Here is an 18,278-nt window from a genome sequence, read left to right on the forward strand (position 1 = left end):
AATAACTTGCAGACAGCTCCATTCTAATTTTCTTTCCTTTCCAGCACTTTGTATAAGAGTTATAAAAACCAACTGCTACAGTCACAATACATCACATTTAAGCCAAGGATTACATTTACTACCTTTTAATATAAACCTATGTTGGAAAATTCTTAAAAATAAGACAACGTTCACCAGCATCTCAAAGGTTGAATTGTTCACATGAATGACAAATAAACTATGACTATCAGCACCTTTATAGTGCTAACATATGTTTATGTCCACATATCATGTCTGCAAAGTGATGCAGCCTTCATAGAATTCTATCAGTCCTGTTAGTTTTATAAGAAAATATATTTTTTTAAAAATAACACAAAAGATTGAAAATAGAACCATCTGTATTCTTACCTGTATTAGTTAACAGCTCTCTTGCTTTCCTTCAAGAATGCCTACAGTAAATTCTACACAACACAGCATACTTAAGTAAATAAAACAAATGCAGAGTATTTCTTCAAATGAACAGTACAACTTTCTGACTAAATTCAATTAAACTTAGTGTGTTTATATTTCTGGAGCTCCACATCATGTTTTCATTCAGCTTCAATACCAATGCTCCACTGGAGACAGTGACTACACTAAGGTAGCACTGAGACTGTAAATTCGTAGACATTAGAAGATGTGAGTAATTAAGAGACTATTTTGACAACAGACTGTTGTATAGGGTAGATACATACATATCTTTTTGCTGAGTCACTCCGGAGTTCAGTATTAGTCTATTGTAAAAGTATAACAGCATGAAGAGCCATATCCAAGCTCATTCTGGGATAAGCAGAAAGGTCACGAGTAATCCTATTTCAAGAAATCCAATCCCATCAGACCGAAATCTTGTTTCAAGAAGAAACAGGAAAACACTTTTGTTGTCAACTATTAGTTGTAAAGGACAAATGCTAAAAACAGAGGACAGATAACACCTAATGATCAGCAGGAGTTCCCTACAATTCCATCTGTATGTTGTAGATTTAATATATGCGAACAGAAAACTAATGACTAATTTTCTAAAACAATGTAACTGCACAGATACCCAAGAGTACTGAAGAGATTATTATGATCCTAGCATGCAGGCTTTTGTTCATCACTGACAAAAAAGCAGAGCTAACAGTAGGGGCTACATTGAAAAAGAAGGTTTTGGAGCGGAGAATCTACTCCACCAAATACTTGTGCTTTTTGTATCTCTTGCAGTTTCCATGCAAATAAATAGGAGGCACTACCATTGGAGCAACCTGTGTACTTCTGTTGAGAAAAAACACAGGACACAAATGTTGCTTTTCTTACCTGGCTGGTAAGAAAACTTCCCATTGTCCTCAAACCAATAGAGGTAATTTTAAAGGATGCATTTAAAGCTAAAGACAAATCATTGGACTCAATACAGGGACAGACAAATGAAACGTCTTATGACACAGGACATCAAACTAGATTACATAATGGCCCCTCCCAGCCTTAAACTCTATGAATCAGAGAAAAAGAACTTAGAACAAGTACAGGAGATAAAAATAAAAGATAAGCTTTTTTTTTTTTTTTTAATGCTTATTCCTTCAAAAAGAGCTGCATTTTGCTCTGTAATTTTGATTAATTTTACTACTGGCATACAATTATTTTAATATTATTTCAATTTAATGTTATTTCCATTTAATGTTATTTAATTTAATGTTATTTCTAAACATCTTCATTTTTCACTCATAATATTTGTTTAAGTTAACACTGGATAAAATCACAAAGGTTAATTTTTACTTCCTTAATAAAAAAGTCTAGGATTTAGAAATTCCATATCTGTACAGTGAAGGAAAAGCATCAACCTACTATAGTATTCTATTAGCACAATCCTTGAATCCAGCTCTGAACATCCACTGAAAGGTGCTTTTGAAGAATGCATGAGATGAATGCCATATTCACTCAGCATCCATAAATCAACTCAAATAATTTAATACCTGTTGAAATTTTCCTCCAATTTATTTTATGAAATAATAACATGAGAAGTAATTACAATAAAGAAGAAGTTCAGGTGCAACAGTGTTAGTTCGACATCTAGGATCAAGTGTCAGTGGAGATTAACAAATTTCATTCATTTTATCTCCAGCACTGGAGACACGCTGCTTCTAGCTTTAATAGTCAGGAATGCCTGTTAGTTAAATGACTTTGTAAAGGCAGTCAAGTGAGGGCAGACAGCGACAGTTTAATTAGGGAGCTTGCTATAACTCTATCTGGGAGCTGTAGGCACTGGACTAGAACAAGTGTAAAACGGCACTCAATGCTGACTAGCAACCCCCCGCATGCACTCCCACCAAATAGAAAAAGAAAAAAAACACACAACAAAACCACCCACAAAAAACAAAGAACCAACCAAGAAACCAACCCACAAAAACCCTCCATAGAAAACCCCCAAGAAGATACTTTTCACTGCAGGTTGTCTCATTTATTCTGGCGTCAGGTTGGCTACAGGTGAACAGGAGCAACGTAACCGCAGCAGCAGAAGAAAGGTGAGGTTAAGAGAGCAATCATTTATCTTGTATTGATTTCTGGACGCTATGTCCTAGATACATTCCAAGATAGAATGACAGCTTTCTGTTTTGTGTCAGTAAGGGAAGAAAATGACTAGCACCAGTACCCATTGTTTTCCTATCATATTTCCTTTTAGAAACATGCCACACTTAGATTTTTATTCAGACAAGGAAATCCAAACAAGTTTATCACAGAAAAGGAGAGTTAGGGGATGGTTAATCAGCCATTTGTCTTTGCTGCCGGGTAGCTGGGTGTCAAAGGGTCAAACCCGAGCACAATTGGACCATTTGGTTTTATCTCAGGTAACCCTACATCTCTGGTAATTGAACCCATTTCACTCGGTCAGAGTTCCTGTCACTCATATTCAATGTCTGTCATTACTGAGAAATGCTTCATGACATATTACGCTGACAGAACCACCACTGCAAGACTGCAAAGAATCCCCAGGCACCAGAAGTAGAAGACAATAGAAGCTTCTTTCAGACCAGTGATGTTTAACATTTTATGTGCTGACATTGTGACTGTAGCCACGATATAATGAAAGTCTGGCAAATGGAAGATCAAAAAAAAAAAATAAAATCCATAGTTTATATCTGTTTCAGGAACTAACAGGCAACATCAAAAGTAAAACAAACTGGCAGCTGCAAGGTTACTTGCACATAACATTTAAACCCTTACAACAAAGGTTATATAGAGTACTGTGTGCATGAGTACACACATTTCGTAATGGACCCAAATGTGACACTAATATTGTTTCTATATGTTACACATCCCTTACCCATGGCAATCCAAATCCTTTTCCCTCTCTAACAGTTCCTTTAGTAGTTATAAGACACAAACAGAAAGCAGGAAACATATTTTGCATAGCCTATGCTAAAGACAAAGGAAAGCACCTCAGCTTTTTAAAACTTCTGAAATGCTCATCTACAAGTAGATGAATCACACATTAACTCCATGTTAGCGCAATCTTCAGAAAAAACAGCAGATAAAAGTCTAGGGCACTTGGACCCAGAGATGGGGGCAAAAGCAACAGAGGGTGCTAAAAACTTACCTGTGATCATAATGGATCTAACCCCATTCTACCTTCTTTACTAAATAATACGGAAGCAAGGTATCTATAGCATGTCCTTTAACTCTCTTCAAGTAAACACTGTGAAAATTGTTTGGATTTCATATATTTTAGATATAATTCTTAAGTTCCAGCTTAAAATGAAATGAGTTACTAGATTCCCCGTTCCCTCTGCTAGGTACTCTACCCAAGTACTATGATTACACTTCACACACTCCCTTATTTGCAGCAGCTTCTTGTGCTGCTTTAGTGATGTTCACACCAATGGGAGGAGTGAAATCATTCCTACCCTGAACACCCCGACTGACCAATAGGCAGGACCTCTCCCAGAACTGCTCAAGTCCTTAAGTTTAGCTGAGATTAATTATATCAAACACCACAGCTTCAGAGCTGAGGAAAATATCAAAGGTACACCAAGAGTGTGGATATCCATCCTACAATCATTAAGAATTCCATATAGAATAATGGAAAAACTCTTACATGTTTTATCAGACTAGAGTCACTTATAGAATTGAATTAATTCTCTTCCATAGTTCTTGTGCAATATGTGAATGATTCATTTTAAATAAGGAGTCCCTAGGAACTGCAGGATAAATAAGGAACTTCATCATTATTCACTCTCAGTAAAAAACAAAACTAACAACAACAAAAAAAAACCAAAAACAAACAAGACAACACAGCTGAATGAGGAATACAAAGCCATCTTAAACTATGAAATTGCTCCACAACCTGAGAATACACTGCCTTAAGTCTGTAAGAGCTCTAATACCAACTAAAATACATCATTTCTAAAGCAACCCTCACTTCCATTCAGAAAATAATCTTTATTTCATTGTAAAGTACATTTACACACAAAACCTTAACTAGATTTAGAAACTAAGATTTGTGGCCATAAAAGCAGTTAAGACATCCAATAAGAAATATGTAACAAAGAATTGCACAGTAATTCAGCCATTCATAAATCTGGCACAGTAGCTGTTATCTTGTCACGAAGGAAGATAACACAACTCCAATCACTCTGTGCTGGATTTTTATACTGTATTTATATGCTAAAAGGCTTCTTAGAACCAGATGCTTCAAATCCAAGCTCCAAAACAAGCACCAGCTCTATTCAGCTGGCTGGTTTTGCCCATTTTCGTACAGTGAATACTTCTATACTTCATGCCGTGAGTAAAACTCCAGATTTGGAGTACTGTGGCCAAAGAATCAAAATGAATGATATTCAGGTCTACAGCCTAGCAGGAAAAAATGTGTTGCAACAATTTTTCTAATGCTGAAATACCATATCACCAAATGTTCCTGTCAAGGCATGGTTTAATTACCTTGGCACCCACGCCACTTATAATCACCTGTCATTAGCAACAATGCCTGCATCTGTTTGCACGTCTGTCAGAAATGCCAGCCCAGATGAAGTCTACACATAAGACAACTTTTACTGCTGCTTGACCCCAGATGTGGAAAGGTCGTCTTAAGGTTATCAAGCCCCAGAGTAAGATGTGTGCAGTAACTGAAAAGTACTGTACTAATTATTGTTGAGTTTATAATCCATTGGATTAATTCTATGTAGAATTAGAATACTCTCAGCTAACAAAACAGCATCTATACTCTTTCAAAACTATTTCTTTTTAATGCTTAGAGAGACTTGCGTGAACATTTACAAACTGAGCTATGCAGAACGCAATTATTTGCTATAGTCTGTTAATCTATTTATTAACTGATTTTCTGAAATGTAACCTTAAACTGGGAACAAAGAACTGAATTCTAACTCAGAATACTTTTATGGGTGATTCTGTCTTTAAATACAGGAGTACAGGAAGCAGCAGTGAACATTTTGAAAAGCTAAGTCTTTAGACGTGATGTTGTGAACACTTCTGGCTTTGCTTGCCTACAAATCCAAACGTTATCTTAACCCACTCCACAAACAAGTATTTTATGCTGGCTGCTTTAATAACTGATATTAATGGACTTCTGCAAAAATTATGTGTTTTTAAGCTTTTTCAGAGCCTATTTGAGAGTTCCTCCACACAAAGTATATTTCAATTGAGGAAAAGACTTCCCACCCATTTGTCATTACTATGAGTGACAAAGGACTTCTGTGGATATTTAAAATCCTGGATGTTAGTAGTACCCGGGTCTTTGGACTGCATTCATCTATTGGGAACTGAAATTCATAGCAAACATTTTGAGACTCAGAAGAGAAAACTAGATACTAATCTATTGCACAAAGAAATACATACTACAGCCTAACAGATAAAAATATGAAATGTGTATTTTTGTGACATGCATTTCAACAAGACATTACTGATTATTATTTCATTTGCTTTGATTCAGAGCTAATTACACACCAAAAGGGTCCCAATCCTCATATACACACGTTCTCGATCCACAGTTTATGTGAGCATTTTTCTATTCATTACTACAACTCTACTTGAAAGGTATTCACCAACAATTAAAGTGATCATTAAAGCTGCAACTACCAGCTGTATAGAACTCTATTACAATGCTTTTGCCATATTCCTTTCTCAACGTGCATTTTGTAAACATGAAGGTTCTTCCTTTTAATTGTTAAATATCTTGCCTAGCAATTTTATCCAGGTATTTCAAAGTACTATCTAACACAGAAAGAATAGTCTAAGATACCCTCTGCATTTCAAGTTATTTAATGTAAATGACAGGGCTAGCAAAACAAACTCCAAATGATATGCTGACAGACCGCACCCTAAAAGGACTCAGGTATCAGTTCAATACACACCGGGCAATCAGGTGCGTGCTTGCATGTGCACCTTGACTAGGCTGGTCTAGAAAGATCACACCAAAATGAGAGAAAGAGCGTATTCCATTATTTTTTATAATTCTAAAAATAAGACTCCTGTTCATAGGAACAAAATGTATTTTTAGTGGTTTTAGTTTGTTGGGTTTTTTTTTTGTTTTTTTCTTTTTGCTAAGTAATGAGAACACTCATTATTGGCCTTTGAAGCTATTTGACAAATATTACTAGAACAAGTATACAGACAAATTACACAAGCAAAATTATGGCTTACTCCTGCAAATAGTATCTGCTGCAGCACCTTCTCTTAACGTGCATAGCAAGTTAGCAGCATATTCAGAAGCATTTAAAGGGATCACAGCTCATAACACGTCAGTCCTTTATGGGCAATGCCCCGCACAGAACAGACAGGCACCCGTGCTTCCCTTTACACAGGCAAGTCTCTGGCACTGATGGTATCACTGTGTTCAGCTACTGCTAGGAAGGGTTGGAAAAAGTTTATTGTATGCACTATCCCTGGAGAGTTCAAGTTCCCTCCACCAAGCTCTTTAGCTGGCAAATTAAGAGAATTTACTGCCTAATTATTTTCACATCTTTTTAATGTTGTTGAAAATAAAAGCTTGCAGATGTTATAGATGAGTAGCCACAGTGAATATTATGACTTAAATGCACTTCTGATCCTTGAAAGATGCATGAAACAAAGCCAAGGACTCTTTGGCTTTACGTTCTCAAGGAATCCAAACTGGTCTGAATGACTCTAAATGCTTTCTGTTTGTCTTGGCTCCTACCTGTATCATATTCAGACTGAAGAATCCTAGTGAAGAAATTATAAGGGATAAAATGGATATTTCTAAATTACAAGACCGCAATTCCAGCGGTTCAGTATATCAGTTTTCTCTTTCATCTAAGCCTGCTGTAGAGAAAATTGTGGGATCTGACAACAAACAATTGAAAACATTTACTTTTGTGAGCCAAAAGCTGCTTGCCTTGATTACACTGAAGATTAAAAAAAAAAACAAAAAAAACCAAAAAACAACAGATGAAGATCAGTTACATTTTGTTATTGACTCAAAAGGATGTAGGGTAACAGCACAGTTACTAGCAGAATCCTGAAGTGCTTTCAATTTAAAATGAATACAATTGCAATTAATTATTGCATTAATTAATTAATACTGAATTTTAATCCTAGAAGTCGGGAGTGTTACTCCAGAGACTTTCTAGCTTGTAACTTTAAAATAAAGGGGAAGCAAACACTGTCTCTTCTGTTTGACAGGGAATAGCACTACAGACTGCTGGTGGACTACACTTAAACCTGCACCCTTTGAATACTTCAGATTTTATCTGACCTTAATGACACCAGCACAGCCTGGCTACCCAGTCACAAAGACACGCCAGACACCAGCAAGGCCCATCAGCTTGGCTGTGTTAGCAAGTAGAAAGACACACAAACTATCACGTGCATGGTGACAAATATGAATGAAAACTCTTTCCTTATGATTTCACCAAAGCCACTGTTGTTATCTTGATAAGCAACATCCTAATCCTAACTTCAATTTTAATGTAAGGTATGAACCCTCCACTGTAATAATGTTCCCACACCCAGTGCATGACAAATAGCTAAAATGTATAATTACTCATTAATTCTAAATTATCACTTGTACTATACTTTCGTGCACATGGCTGGAGGAGAGATACACAAATACAATGTAATCCTGACAATCCAGAAATAAGAAAGGATTAAGAATAAGGACAGCAGGGCAAGGCGGAGGGTGGGAAATCGCAGGAAGAAATATATTTCCTCTTTAGGCTTTTGCTGAAAGTACTGAGATCTGTGGGGAAACACGAAGAAGAGAAATATTTGTTCTTGGATGGAACGACAAACAGTTTGCAGGGCAACAGTTCAAATATTACTTCTTTCATAACATCAGGCAATTAAACCATACAGTAGTTAGCAATTACAGCTTTTGTTTACAAAATGTACTTTCTAAACCAGGCTGCTCTATGTATTATTACATAAAGCAATGGAATAGTATTCTTATTTCCTAATTGGAATGATTGATTTCTTCAAGTTCATGCATATATTAACATTCGAAGTCAACATGTATCACCAGCTAAATTAGACAGCAACACAGCTCCCCACGTAAAACTAAATGCATTCTGAAGCTTCAACAAGGTTACAAGTGTCAGTGCAGATAAGAGGCCACTCATCCCAACATCTTTAAAAAATCACTAGCATACACAGTTTCTCAATGACAAAAGAGGTTTCTGTACTAAAAACCTGCACCGTTACACATCATATGCCTAGCTTATGAAAGCATGAATGAAAAGCATTATTAATTGCTGAAGCTTTTCCACCACATATCTGCTGCTGACGAACTGAAGCCTAGAAGGCTTCAGCCATGTTCCAAAGGCCCTGGCTCCCCCAAACAAAGGTTTTAATCATTCTATCAATACACAATATGCAATCAAGGCACTTCAAGAGCTGCAGCTTTCCAAGGTGTTTTTGTATTAGAAAAGACAATGAAACGACTCGAAAAGACTCATGAAAGAGCAGCTAGCATGCCTGCAGTAAACATATTAGCACCATCCACCACAGGACAAAGCTTGCCATTTGCACCATTAGGCTTTCTAAAACAAATGAGGCACTGCATGTGATGTATAGCACCAGAGAGCAACCCCAGCTGTTTGTTTCTGTAGTACATAGGTGCTCTGCACCTGAGTCTGCAAATATTTATTAAGCCCATAACAGTGAGCTGGTGATGCTCAGAACAGCTACTGCTGAAAACCATTATCTATGGATAATTAAGTACGTCAAGACACTGAGGTCCTAACATGAGGTCCTCATCATTTCCCCACTAAGGGAAAAACAAAACAAGATTATTGCAATATTATCTGAAATATTTCACAAAAGGATCGTACTATTTTTATTTTAACAATGAAGGCTGAATGCCAAAGTAGGGTTTAAGTTGTGTTTAATTTCTCACAATACAACATCAGAAATAAGCGCTCAGCAAACCCTCCCAGCTTTTGTTATGATTGAGCAACCTGCTTCACCAACAAGCAAGGACAGCATACAGTGGCAAAAGGTTTTATATGTAAGCAAATAAAACAGAATTTACGTCCATGCACGTTCTACTGTTAATGCAATGTTTTGTTGTTTTTTTTTGTTTTGTTTTGTTTTGTTTTTCCCTGTCATTCTCAAGCAAAAGAACTGAGAAATTCACAAAACATTCTTATTTTTCACTGGACAAAAATGATTCACATAAGCTTCAGAAGCCCTTGTATTTCCCCCCCCCCCCCAAGATTTTAAGGAACAGTAAAAAAATTATAAAAATAATATTTCATCATGCAATAAAAAGGCTTTTTGACACATGAAGACAAAAGCTTCAGGTCGTTTATTAAGACTACTTCCTACTGTGTTGGGCTTTGTTTTATCTCATAATTAAAATCACACCTGAGCTGGGCCATCTGCGAGAGTGTATTAAGTTTCTTACAAAACATGAAATCCCTTTCATTTTTTCATACAAACGCCAATAAATCTTGTAGGGGTACATGTGTGTGCGTAAAGTAATATGCCTAAACAAAACATAAAGCTTTAAGCAAAAAGTGAGCAGCAGAAATTCTTTTCTCATATTCATTATCAGTTGTACCTCTTAATTGCTACACTTTTAGAACTGCACACTTCAGCAAAAACATTTTTTTCATATTTGACAGCATTTTGCTTTCTTACATTTTCCTTTTTTAAGGTAAAAGTTAGCAAAAGTAGAAGGAAAAAGGATTTGTTGCATTTGTATTTTCCATATTCCTTTGCAATTACAGTGTGCAATAGCGTGAGTGTGTTAACGTACACACCTCTAAGCTTTAGTTAGATAAAGTTTCATAATGACAGCTACTGAGCAGATGTCAGGCAGGGACTTACAGTAGTTTGCCTCCAACAGGTTCAAATTCAAACAGCAGTAATTCTGTTTATTCTGTTGTAATCTAAATTCCTTTAAAGCAAACAACATACATTCCAGAAATTATCTTGTTCAAGACTTCTGTTGAGCCAAGAGGCAAACATGCATAGAGATTTTGTTTCTTGATCTGGTGACTTTAATTGCACAATTAAAAGCACATACTACCATGGTACTCTGAACAATCCTATTCTGAAAGGTTTCAGCTTCTCACCCAAGGCAAATCATAAAAGGGCTCATAAACACAAACAGTAGGTGGATAACCAGAAGGCCCAGCTGATTGGTGAAGGACACTGATTTTTCCACCTCAGAGTATCAAAGTGCAATGTATGAGAATACTGTGAAATAAAGGAAATTGTTTCACATCAAAACATGCCATAACGGAGAGAAGACCAGAGTCCATATCTTGCTTTCATGGGCAAACCGAATGAGCAGGTGGATCAACTTCATTCAGAGCATTGTTGATTTCACAGGACTCAATGTAAGCAGAGATCTTCCTGCATTACTGGGACTTCTAATTATTACCAAGCAGAAAAACCTACTAAGAACCATTAAAAATTATGATTTCTATAAAAATTTTGAAGCACCAAGCTTCAGCACTTATCTCCACAGGCTATCAGTGAGTCTAATCCTTTCAATATTTACATATAACTTAGCAACAAAATGGTTTTACTCCTACAAATTCATTTGGCTGACAGCTCACTTAAATAGGCAAACATTTCAGTTTTTAGATGAAATTTAACAATAACAACGAAAAATAATAAATTCTGTGTATTTCATTTAAAAGAACCTTCAATCATGGAAAAAAATGAACTGTTTGGGAATCTAAGGACTATGAAATACTGAAGCTATTTTGAAAATCCTTTTTCTTCTCGCCTTAAAAATAAATAAGACTGCACTGAGTCATGTTTAGCAAGAAAAACTATTTTCTTAATGACTTTTGTCTATATCAACTCCATGGTCAGTTCTTAAGTTACTCTGCCTCCTATTGCTTCACAGCTACTGCATTCCTTTTGGAAAATAAAAATCACAATATTATGATGTTGTTCTGAAAGTAATGCCACCTATTTAATTACGTTGGTCCATGATGTCAGAAGCAGATGTTAGTGGTATAGCAGCAGAGGTTCAATCTTCCCACCAATATTCCACTACGTTTTGTTGCCACGTGACAGATGGCAGCAGAGAGGCACACTGACAGAATGGCATCAGGCATGGAAATGCAGATGAAGCAAAGGTGTGTCACTGAATTCCTCCATGCAGAAAAAATGGCACTCACTGACATTCACTGATGCTCACTGAATGTTTATGGAGACCAGAAATGTGGATGTGAGTACAGTGAGGAGCTGGACTGTGCAGGCAATGACACTCATACTCACAGCAGCTACATAGCAGTGGTTCACTTCTGACTGTGCAAAAACAGGACAAAGGCTCTTGCTTATCACTGGTGAAAATGCACAGGTAATGGTGGGGACTATGTAAAAAAAAATATAATGTTTTCTAACTGAGAATCTGTTCTATCAAATAGTGTTATTGTGTTTTTTACCTGTTGTTGTTTCCATGGAAAGAAATAGTAGGCATTACTTTCAGAGTTAACTATGTACATTGTTCAGTAGGTTTCCAAATAGACTTTTTTCTTTCCTATTACATTAGGCAACTTCATTCTAAGAAATTTCTTATTGAACTACACAAAAAGAGAGATCTTTCTTTTGGAAGAGAATTAGTTTGTCAATGACCGTCATATATGCCAAAGTACCACTCAGATAGAACATATATTAGGACCTGCATCCTAATTTTCTTCCCATTTGCAATTACATCAGAAGCAATTCTCTTAGACTTAGTGATGCTGTGATGATGTAAAATTAACCTAAGAAAAGACTACTGTGATGATAATTAAAACAGTTTCATACTGTATTAGAGAAAATAAATGTTGCCCTCTCAGATGTTCAGTCTCATTATCCCTTCAGAAAGCAGAACAAGACATTACATTCTCAGACTACTGCTCTGTCCCCAACCTACTCTACCTCAGCAAATTAAAAAAATTAGTAAGAATTGTATCATAGCAGATACTTCCCAGCTGTGGTGCATAACAGCCCACAAAGGAGGGAGTGCTTTGGCAAACTGATGGATAACCTTTGTAAAGGAACTGGCATCCTGCAGCGTAGGAGGTAATGACGTAGATGACCAGGTGCATCAACACTACACTTAAAGGTATATGTCAGCAGCAGTTATACTTTTTAACTCCTTACTTCTTCCATGGGAGGGGAAGACGGAATGAAGCCTAGAAGGAACCTGACCTCTGAGGAGCAATGCCTCTGGGTCTGCTCTTGAGGTGAACTGGACTTTACACTTTACTTTGCCCATGGCTGTGCCTAATGCACAGCTTTCCTCTGTGTAACCTAAACAAACAAACACAGCATTCTGGTCAGTTGAAACTTCTGAGCTTCTTCTCTGCTGACACTGAAATGCACAGAGACGCCTCAGGGAAAAGAATGTCTAAAAGACATTACAAGGCACATTTACAGAGAATTCCAAGGGGAAAGCAACAATGAACATGCATTAGAAGTGCACTGATATGCACTTATGCAGTCTTTAATCAGCTTTTTTCTCCCACTTTGCAAATGTATGAAAGACACAATTTACAAAGCATTATTTTCAAGAGAGTAAAACTCACTGCAAAAATGAAGTACTAATAATTAAACTGAAGACCGCCAAAACAAATGAATAATAGATATTTAGATACATTATCCTCGTTGGTTTTCATTATTGTGTTGGATCGTTTTCTCCTCAATTGAATTCCCAACATTTACCCATTCACAATGGTCCGTACATTCACATCTGCACAGCGGTTGCCTATGGAAATGTTCTCAGTGTCAGCTTTCAGCGTTCCTTCTCATGTGCCTTCCCAGCTGTAAATGAGGTTAGGAAACAGCACTGTAAACACAGAAGTCCTTTTTGAAAGGTGAAAGAGTGGAAGGGAAAAAGCTCCACAGGAAATTTGATTTGTACTGAGGTTTTTTCTTAAAAAAGAAAAAACACACCCAAAGCTTGACAGCATTTAGAACTATTGAAATACTAAAGGAAGAGATAGTAGAATGAGACATAATATTTTATGGTAGCCTTAAATAATTGCTATAAAGAAAAGAATAAGGCATTACAGAAATAACTCAAGTTTAACATGAAAATGCAAGTAGCACTGAATGCTCAGTGCATTGTTCTGAGTACTTGGTTGCTTTTCTTTTTCTTTTTCTTTTTTTTTTTTTTAAATAGAAAAATCTGTTTTTGCAGTTCCTTCAGCAAAAACCAGGACACACACACACAGATGTCGTAATTCCACTACAGAACCACGCTAATTTACTTAATGTGAAGCTCTAACGCAAATTGCTTTGCAATGGAATTGCGCCTCATCACATGGTGAGTGTGAAATAAAAGCAAGCAGATGTGCTCTTCCAAAAGCAGGCGGCAGCTACAATTAAACCCACAGTCATTTTACAAACCAGCGAGCTATTTCATGTGTAGCTCCAGCACTAATCACCCTTCCCGGCTGCCGCAGCCCAGCAGAACAGCGAGTTATTCATAGAGTTATCTATCTTGCACTTTGCAGATGATGCCTAACATTATGACAACGGTGGCAAGGTCTCCGTACCTGCCTACCTGAAGCAAGTTTCTGTAAAGTAATGAATAGAGACAGCTTGGGGACCATCCACCTGCCCTGCCTGCCTCTCGCTGCCTGCAGAGCGCAGCCACCAGGGACTGGCAGAAGGCCCCTGTCTGACAGGCCAGGACAGCCTTCCTGTGCCGTGACAGCCCGGGCCGAGCCGCCAGGCCTGACCTACCGTAATTCCTTCACAATGCAGCGGCGAGGCAGCTGACAGTAGCAGCTGCACCTCCTAAGCGAGATGGATGGAATTTCCATAACTAGTTCCCCAAGTTACATTTTACCTTCAAGATAATTTATGAGCTGCCGCGGAGCCTTGAAGAGACAATATGCTTGCCATAAAATTAACTGTAACAGTCTTGTAGGTTATAATTAACACTGGGAGGGTAGCACCAACTGGATGAAACACATGGCATAATTGATGGTGAAACTGGAAATTAAGGTACCTAACAATATCATTACCGCACACATCACTTCAGCAAAACCCATGCATTCCAGGGGTTAATTACAATCCCCTCCTAAGGTACACATTCTGACGGGGAGTGGACGAGTGTCACAGCTAGGAGGAGACAGGTTTCCTGGCAAGGCCACCTCGCACCTGGGCTGATGTATATATTGGTTTTTGCCTGGAAGAGATATACATGTCAAAGCAGCAGCAGCAGCACCTGAACATCTGGCAGCAGGCACACCGTAGCTCAGAGACAGAAGATTGCTCGAGCCTCACAGAATATTTCATCTTCTCTGCAGCCAGCATACTTAATAGCAAAGAAAAATCCTCTGTGAGGTTTGGCTTAATGGCCCACATTATTAATTTAAATGACTTGAGTAAAGAAAAACATTTTAACTTCATATTGCCATAAGTTAGCAGCAAATTAAGATATTTTTTCCAACAGCGTATTATCATCCTGGTTTATTACATTAGTCTTCAGAAACACGCAGAGCAATCCTTTTAGCAACTTGCCTGTCAAGGGGATACGGTGCTGAAGAAGCAGTGCTAGTGAGCTAGTTAATCAGAAGTAATGTTATGAGCTGCTGCCATCTTTGGGAAGAAGAACATGCCATTAATCTAGCTGTATCTAGGACTCTTTGCTTTAACTAAGGCTTAAGGAATCATTAGCGTACTGTATTTATCTGATCTTCTCTCAAATTATTTTAATGAAACTTTTTTTTTTTTGTCCCTGGATATGTGAAAATGTACAGATAAATGATGCAACAGTGTCACCTACAGGCAAGCAGAACAGTTAAAAACCTTCTCCAGCATGACGCCCTCACACCTCTCAAATCCTCTTCCGCCTCTCCAACTTCCTGCCCACTCCCAGCCACAGATTTGGGTTTAGGATTGGTACACACCTCCAAAGGTAAACAGAAGGCCAGATACTTACGTATTTTCAGGATGGTCTAATGTAAAACAATTAGGCCATATGTAGATCTTAAAATAAACATGCTGTGCAGCCAATGAGTGGATACATCGATTACATCTCATTTCCCAAACACATTTTCAAATCCACCTTTACCAAAAGGTTGAAAGTAATTCTAATCAGGTTTTTCAGAAGAATTTCCTTTATTCAGCTTAGGAAAAGCTTGGTTAAGTTACTGGGAAAGCAAACTGAGCAGATACTGCAACAAAATAATTACTATTGGTTTTATAGGAAAAGGTTTCAAATACTGCACCAGATTTACCCACTTATTTACTCAACAAAGCAATGCACTGAAAGGAAGATTTGCAGAAATGGCAAATTTTAAAATCTAATATTTGAAAATTCCAGACTGTAAATTGTGAATGTGTAACAAAGGGAATTTGCTTTGGATAACCATATATTTGTTTTCAGATCCAAACAGGAAAAATATCTGCTGCAATGATGATAACCTGGATGATCAAAATAACTCTTGCATATAATGGGTTTTTGTTGACAGAGTTAAGACGATAGTGCTGCCATAGTTCTCACTACCTTAGCTTTAGCTGAGATGGAAATGTTTTCTTCAGAGTGTCTGGTATAATGCTATGTGTCAGTCCCAGGAGTTAGAACCACGTGTAGATAACAACACCAGTGTTTATAGTCACCTGCTAAGCGGAGTTGCATAGAGCCAAGGTCATTCACAGCAAAGGGCCTGAGGAGCTGGGACTGAACAGCTTTAAGACAGCTGACTTAAACCAGCCAAAGGGATATTCCATGAGATATGACGTCAATCAGGAGGAGTTCTGAAGGGTGTGTGAGTTCATCTTGCTCTCTTTCCCTGCTTGAGGGGCTAGCAGGGTTGGAAAGCAATTACTTGTATATCACTTGTTACATACAATTAGAGAGAGATATATAAATGTGTGCACACATATACACATACACACATATAGTCATAATAATTTTCTTTTTCTCTTAGTAAATAGTTTTATCTCAACCCATGAGTTCTACTTCATTGTTTTTCTTTTATTCACTCCCCCATCTCGCTGGGAAGGGGGGCAGTCAGCAAACACTGTGTGTTGCTGAGCCACCTGCTGGGTTAAACCACAACGCTCACAAATTACTTGGTAGGCCAGGGAAACTTGTCAGAAGTTATTTGACTGATAATTTTGAACAGAAAATAAAAATGAGAAGATGCTGACTTGCTCAAACGCAACTGGCAAAAAGTGAAAGACCGCAGTATAATAAAGTTGTACAAACACCCTCTCCAGCATAATTTGGAGCTGAATCTAATTTCAGCAAATCCACATGAACCTTTCAGCTTACCTTTGTAGAAAGAGTGGAACAAGCTCTTATTTGCAGATCTTAAAAATCATCTGAACTCTCCTTCCTCCTGATATTACTGCTTTCACTTCAATACTTGACAGCCATTTCCAGTCTCCCCCATTTGGAAAGTCTGTGCAGCTCAGTTAATGCTCTGGATACAACTCATGCTACCTTTTCAGTTCACTTATCTCAATTTTGATTTACATTTTTGATGTTTAGTCATGTTACTTCAACCTGCTTCTTACCTATGAGTCCCACCTGCTGTATCACCAACCCAGCTAGAATATTTGCTAGTATATGATGATATGGAAATATAATTAAGGGTTATAAATTACATCCTGGGGTATTACATACCTCTATAAGTCATCTCAGTTAGCTGAACTACTCATTTTTCAGTAATCTACAATAGGATGTTCTGCTACTGTCGCTTAGCATCTCATTTGGGGCTGCTGTCTCTTAAAAAGTAAGACAGAATATGAAAACAACACATGCTGTGTAACAGGTCAGATCAGAATAGATCTCTGATTCTACAGAAGATCTCCAGAGGAAGAAATGCCAACTTACTTTGTTAGCTATTTTAAACATCATCATAGTTTGTATTTTAGGAATTCCCCAACTAAACACATACAACTGAAAATTCAAAGAAAATAAATAATAAAATATTATAGCCAACACAAACTGTTAGCATGTCAGAAAGAACTCATTAGAAGTCAAAATAAGCAATAATTCTATTTTCCAGTTATTCTTAATTTCTCTGATGAGTTACACCCCCATCCCACCCCTGGATTCCACTTCCCTCTTATCCATGCTGTTACCATTGCCCAGTGGTTTACCACAGTGCTCTCTCACCAGTATGCTATTATCTATGTATGCGTATCTACGTTGCCATAACTTTCAGTGCAAGACAAAATACAGAGCAAAGCAACAGACCAACGCCCCCTTTCTGCTTTCATTCAGCCTTGATATCCATTGGCTTCTTGCTACCACAGCCATGCTGTAGGCAGCTTAGAGCACTGACAGCATCTTGCTCAGTTTCTACATCCATTTAATTTTTGGCTGCTCTCAGAATGCCAGCAAGGGTACCAATTAGTGTCAGCTGTAACAGTTGCTTTACGTGATATACACACCTGCCTACAAGGATTGGAGAACCAATGCATTTTACATAGGCCATCAAACAGATATCCAATGGGAATAATCTTTGGCACTATCTACCTGAACCACATTTGAACCACTGACCTGAAAACAAAAGGCTTTGTATTTCATTACCAATCCCTGGAGCCATCAAGTTCTATATGTGTTGAAAAACTTTAATAACATGGGGTTGACAGCATTTGGGACTGAAGTCATGAACTTATGTAAGCATCTGCTCACACGTCTCATGCAAAGACAAAAGCACATCATTTGGCTAGGACAAGTCTTTGTCATCCTCTGCTTTTTTTGCACTGGTAACATATACAGGTTATTTCACCAACTTTATTTAGCTTTATCCACCATAAAACTGAATTAAATGGTAACAATTAATTAATAAAGTCCCAATTGAATATATATCTATATGTATAGAGAGATATATAATGTAAGG

At 37.5% G+C, this 18,278-nt stretch overlaps 1 protein-coding gene across 4 annotated transcripts in view; it reads right to left on the reverse strand.

Annotated features, from left to right (window-relative positions):
- Positions 1–18,278, reverse strand: part of FTO (FTO alpha-ketoglutarate dependent dioxygenase) — a 216,738-nt gene that overhangs the window by 100,423 nt on the left and 98,037 nt on the right. Inside the window, exon 9 of one of the 4 annotated variants that reach the window (XM_015873820.2) lies at positions 12,877–13,230. The exons of the other annotated variants lie outside the window; for them this stretch is intronic. Within the exon in view, the coding sequence (XP_015729306.1) occupies positions 13,215–13,230 (16 nt within the window). The 3' untranslated portion in view covers positions 12,877–13,214. Of the gene's footprint in view, positions 1–12,876; positions 13,231–18,278 lie in introns of those variants that run through there. 4 annotated transcript variants of the gene reach the window in all.

This window comes from Coturnix japonica, chromosome 11 (genome assembly GCF_001577835.2).
Source record: "Coturnix japonica isolate 7356 chromosome 11, Coturnix japonica 2.1, whole genome shotgun sequence".
NCBI lineage: Eukaryota > Metazoa > Chordata > Aves > Galliformes > Phasianidae > Coturnix > Coturnix japonica.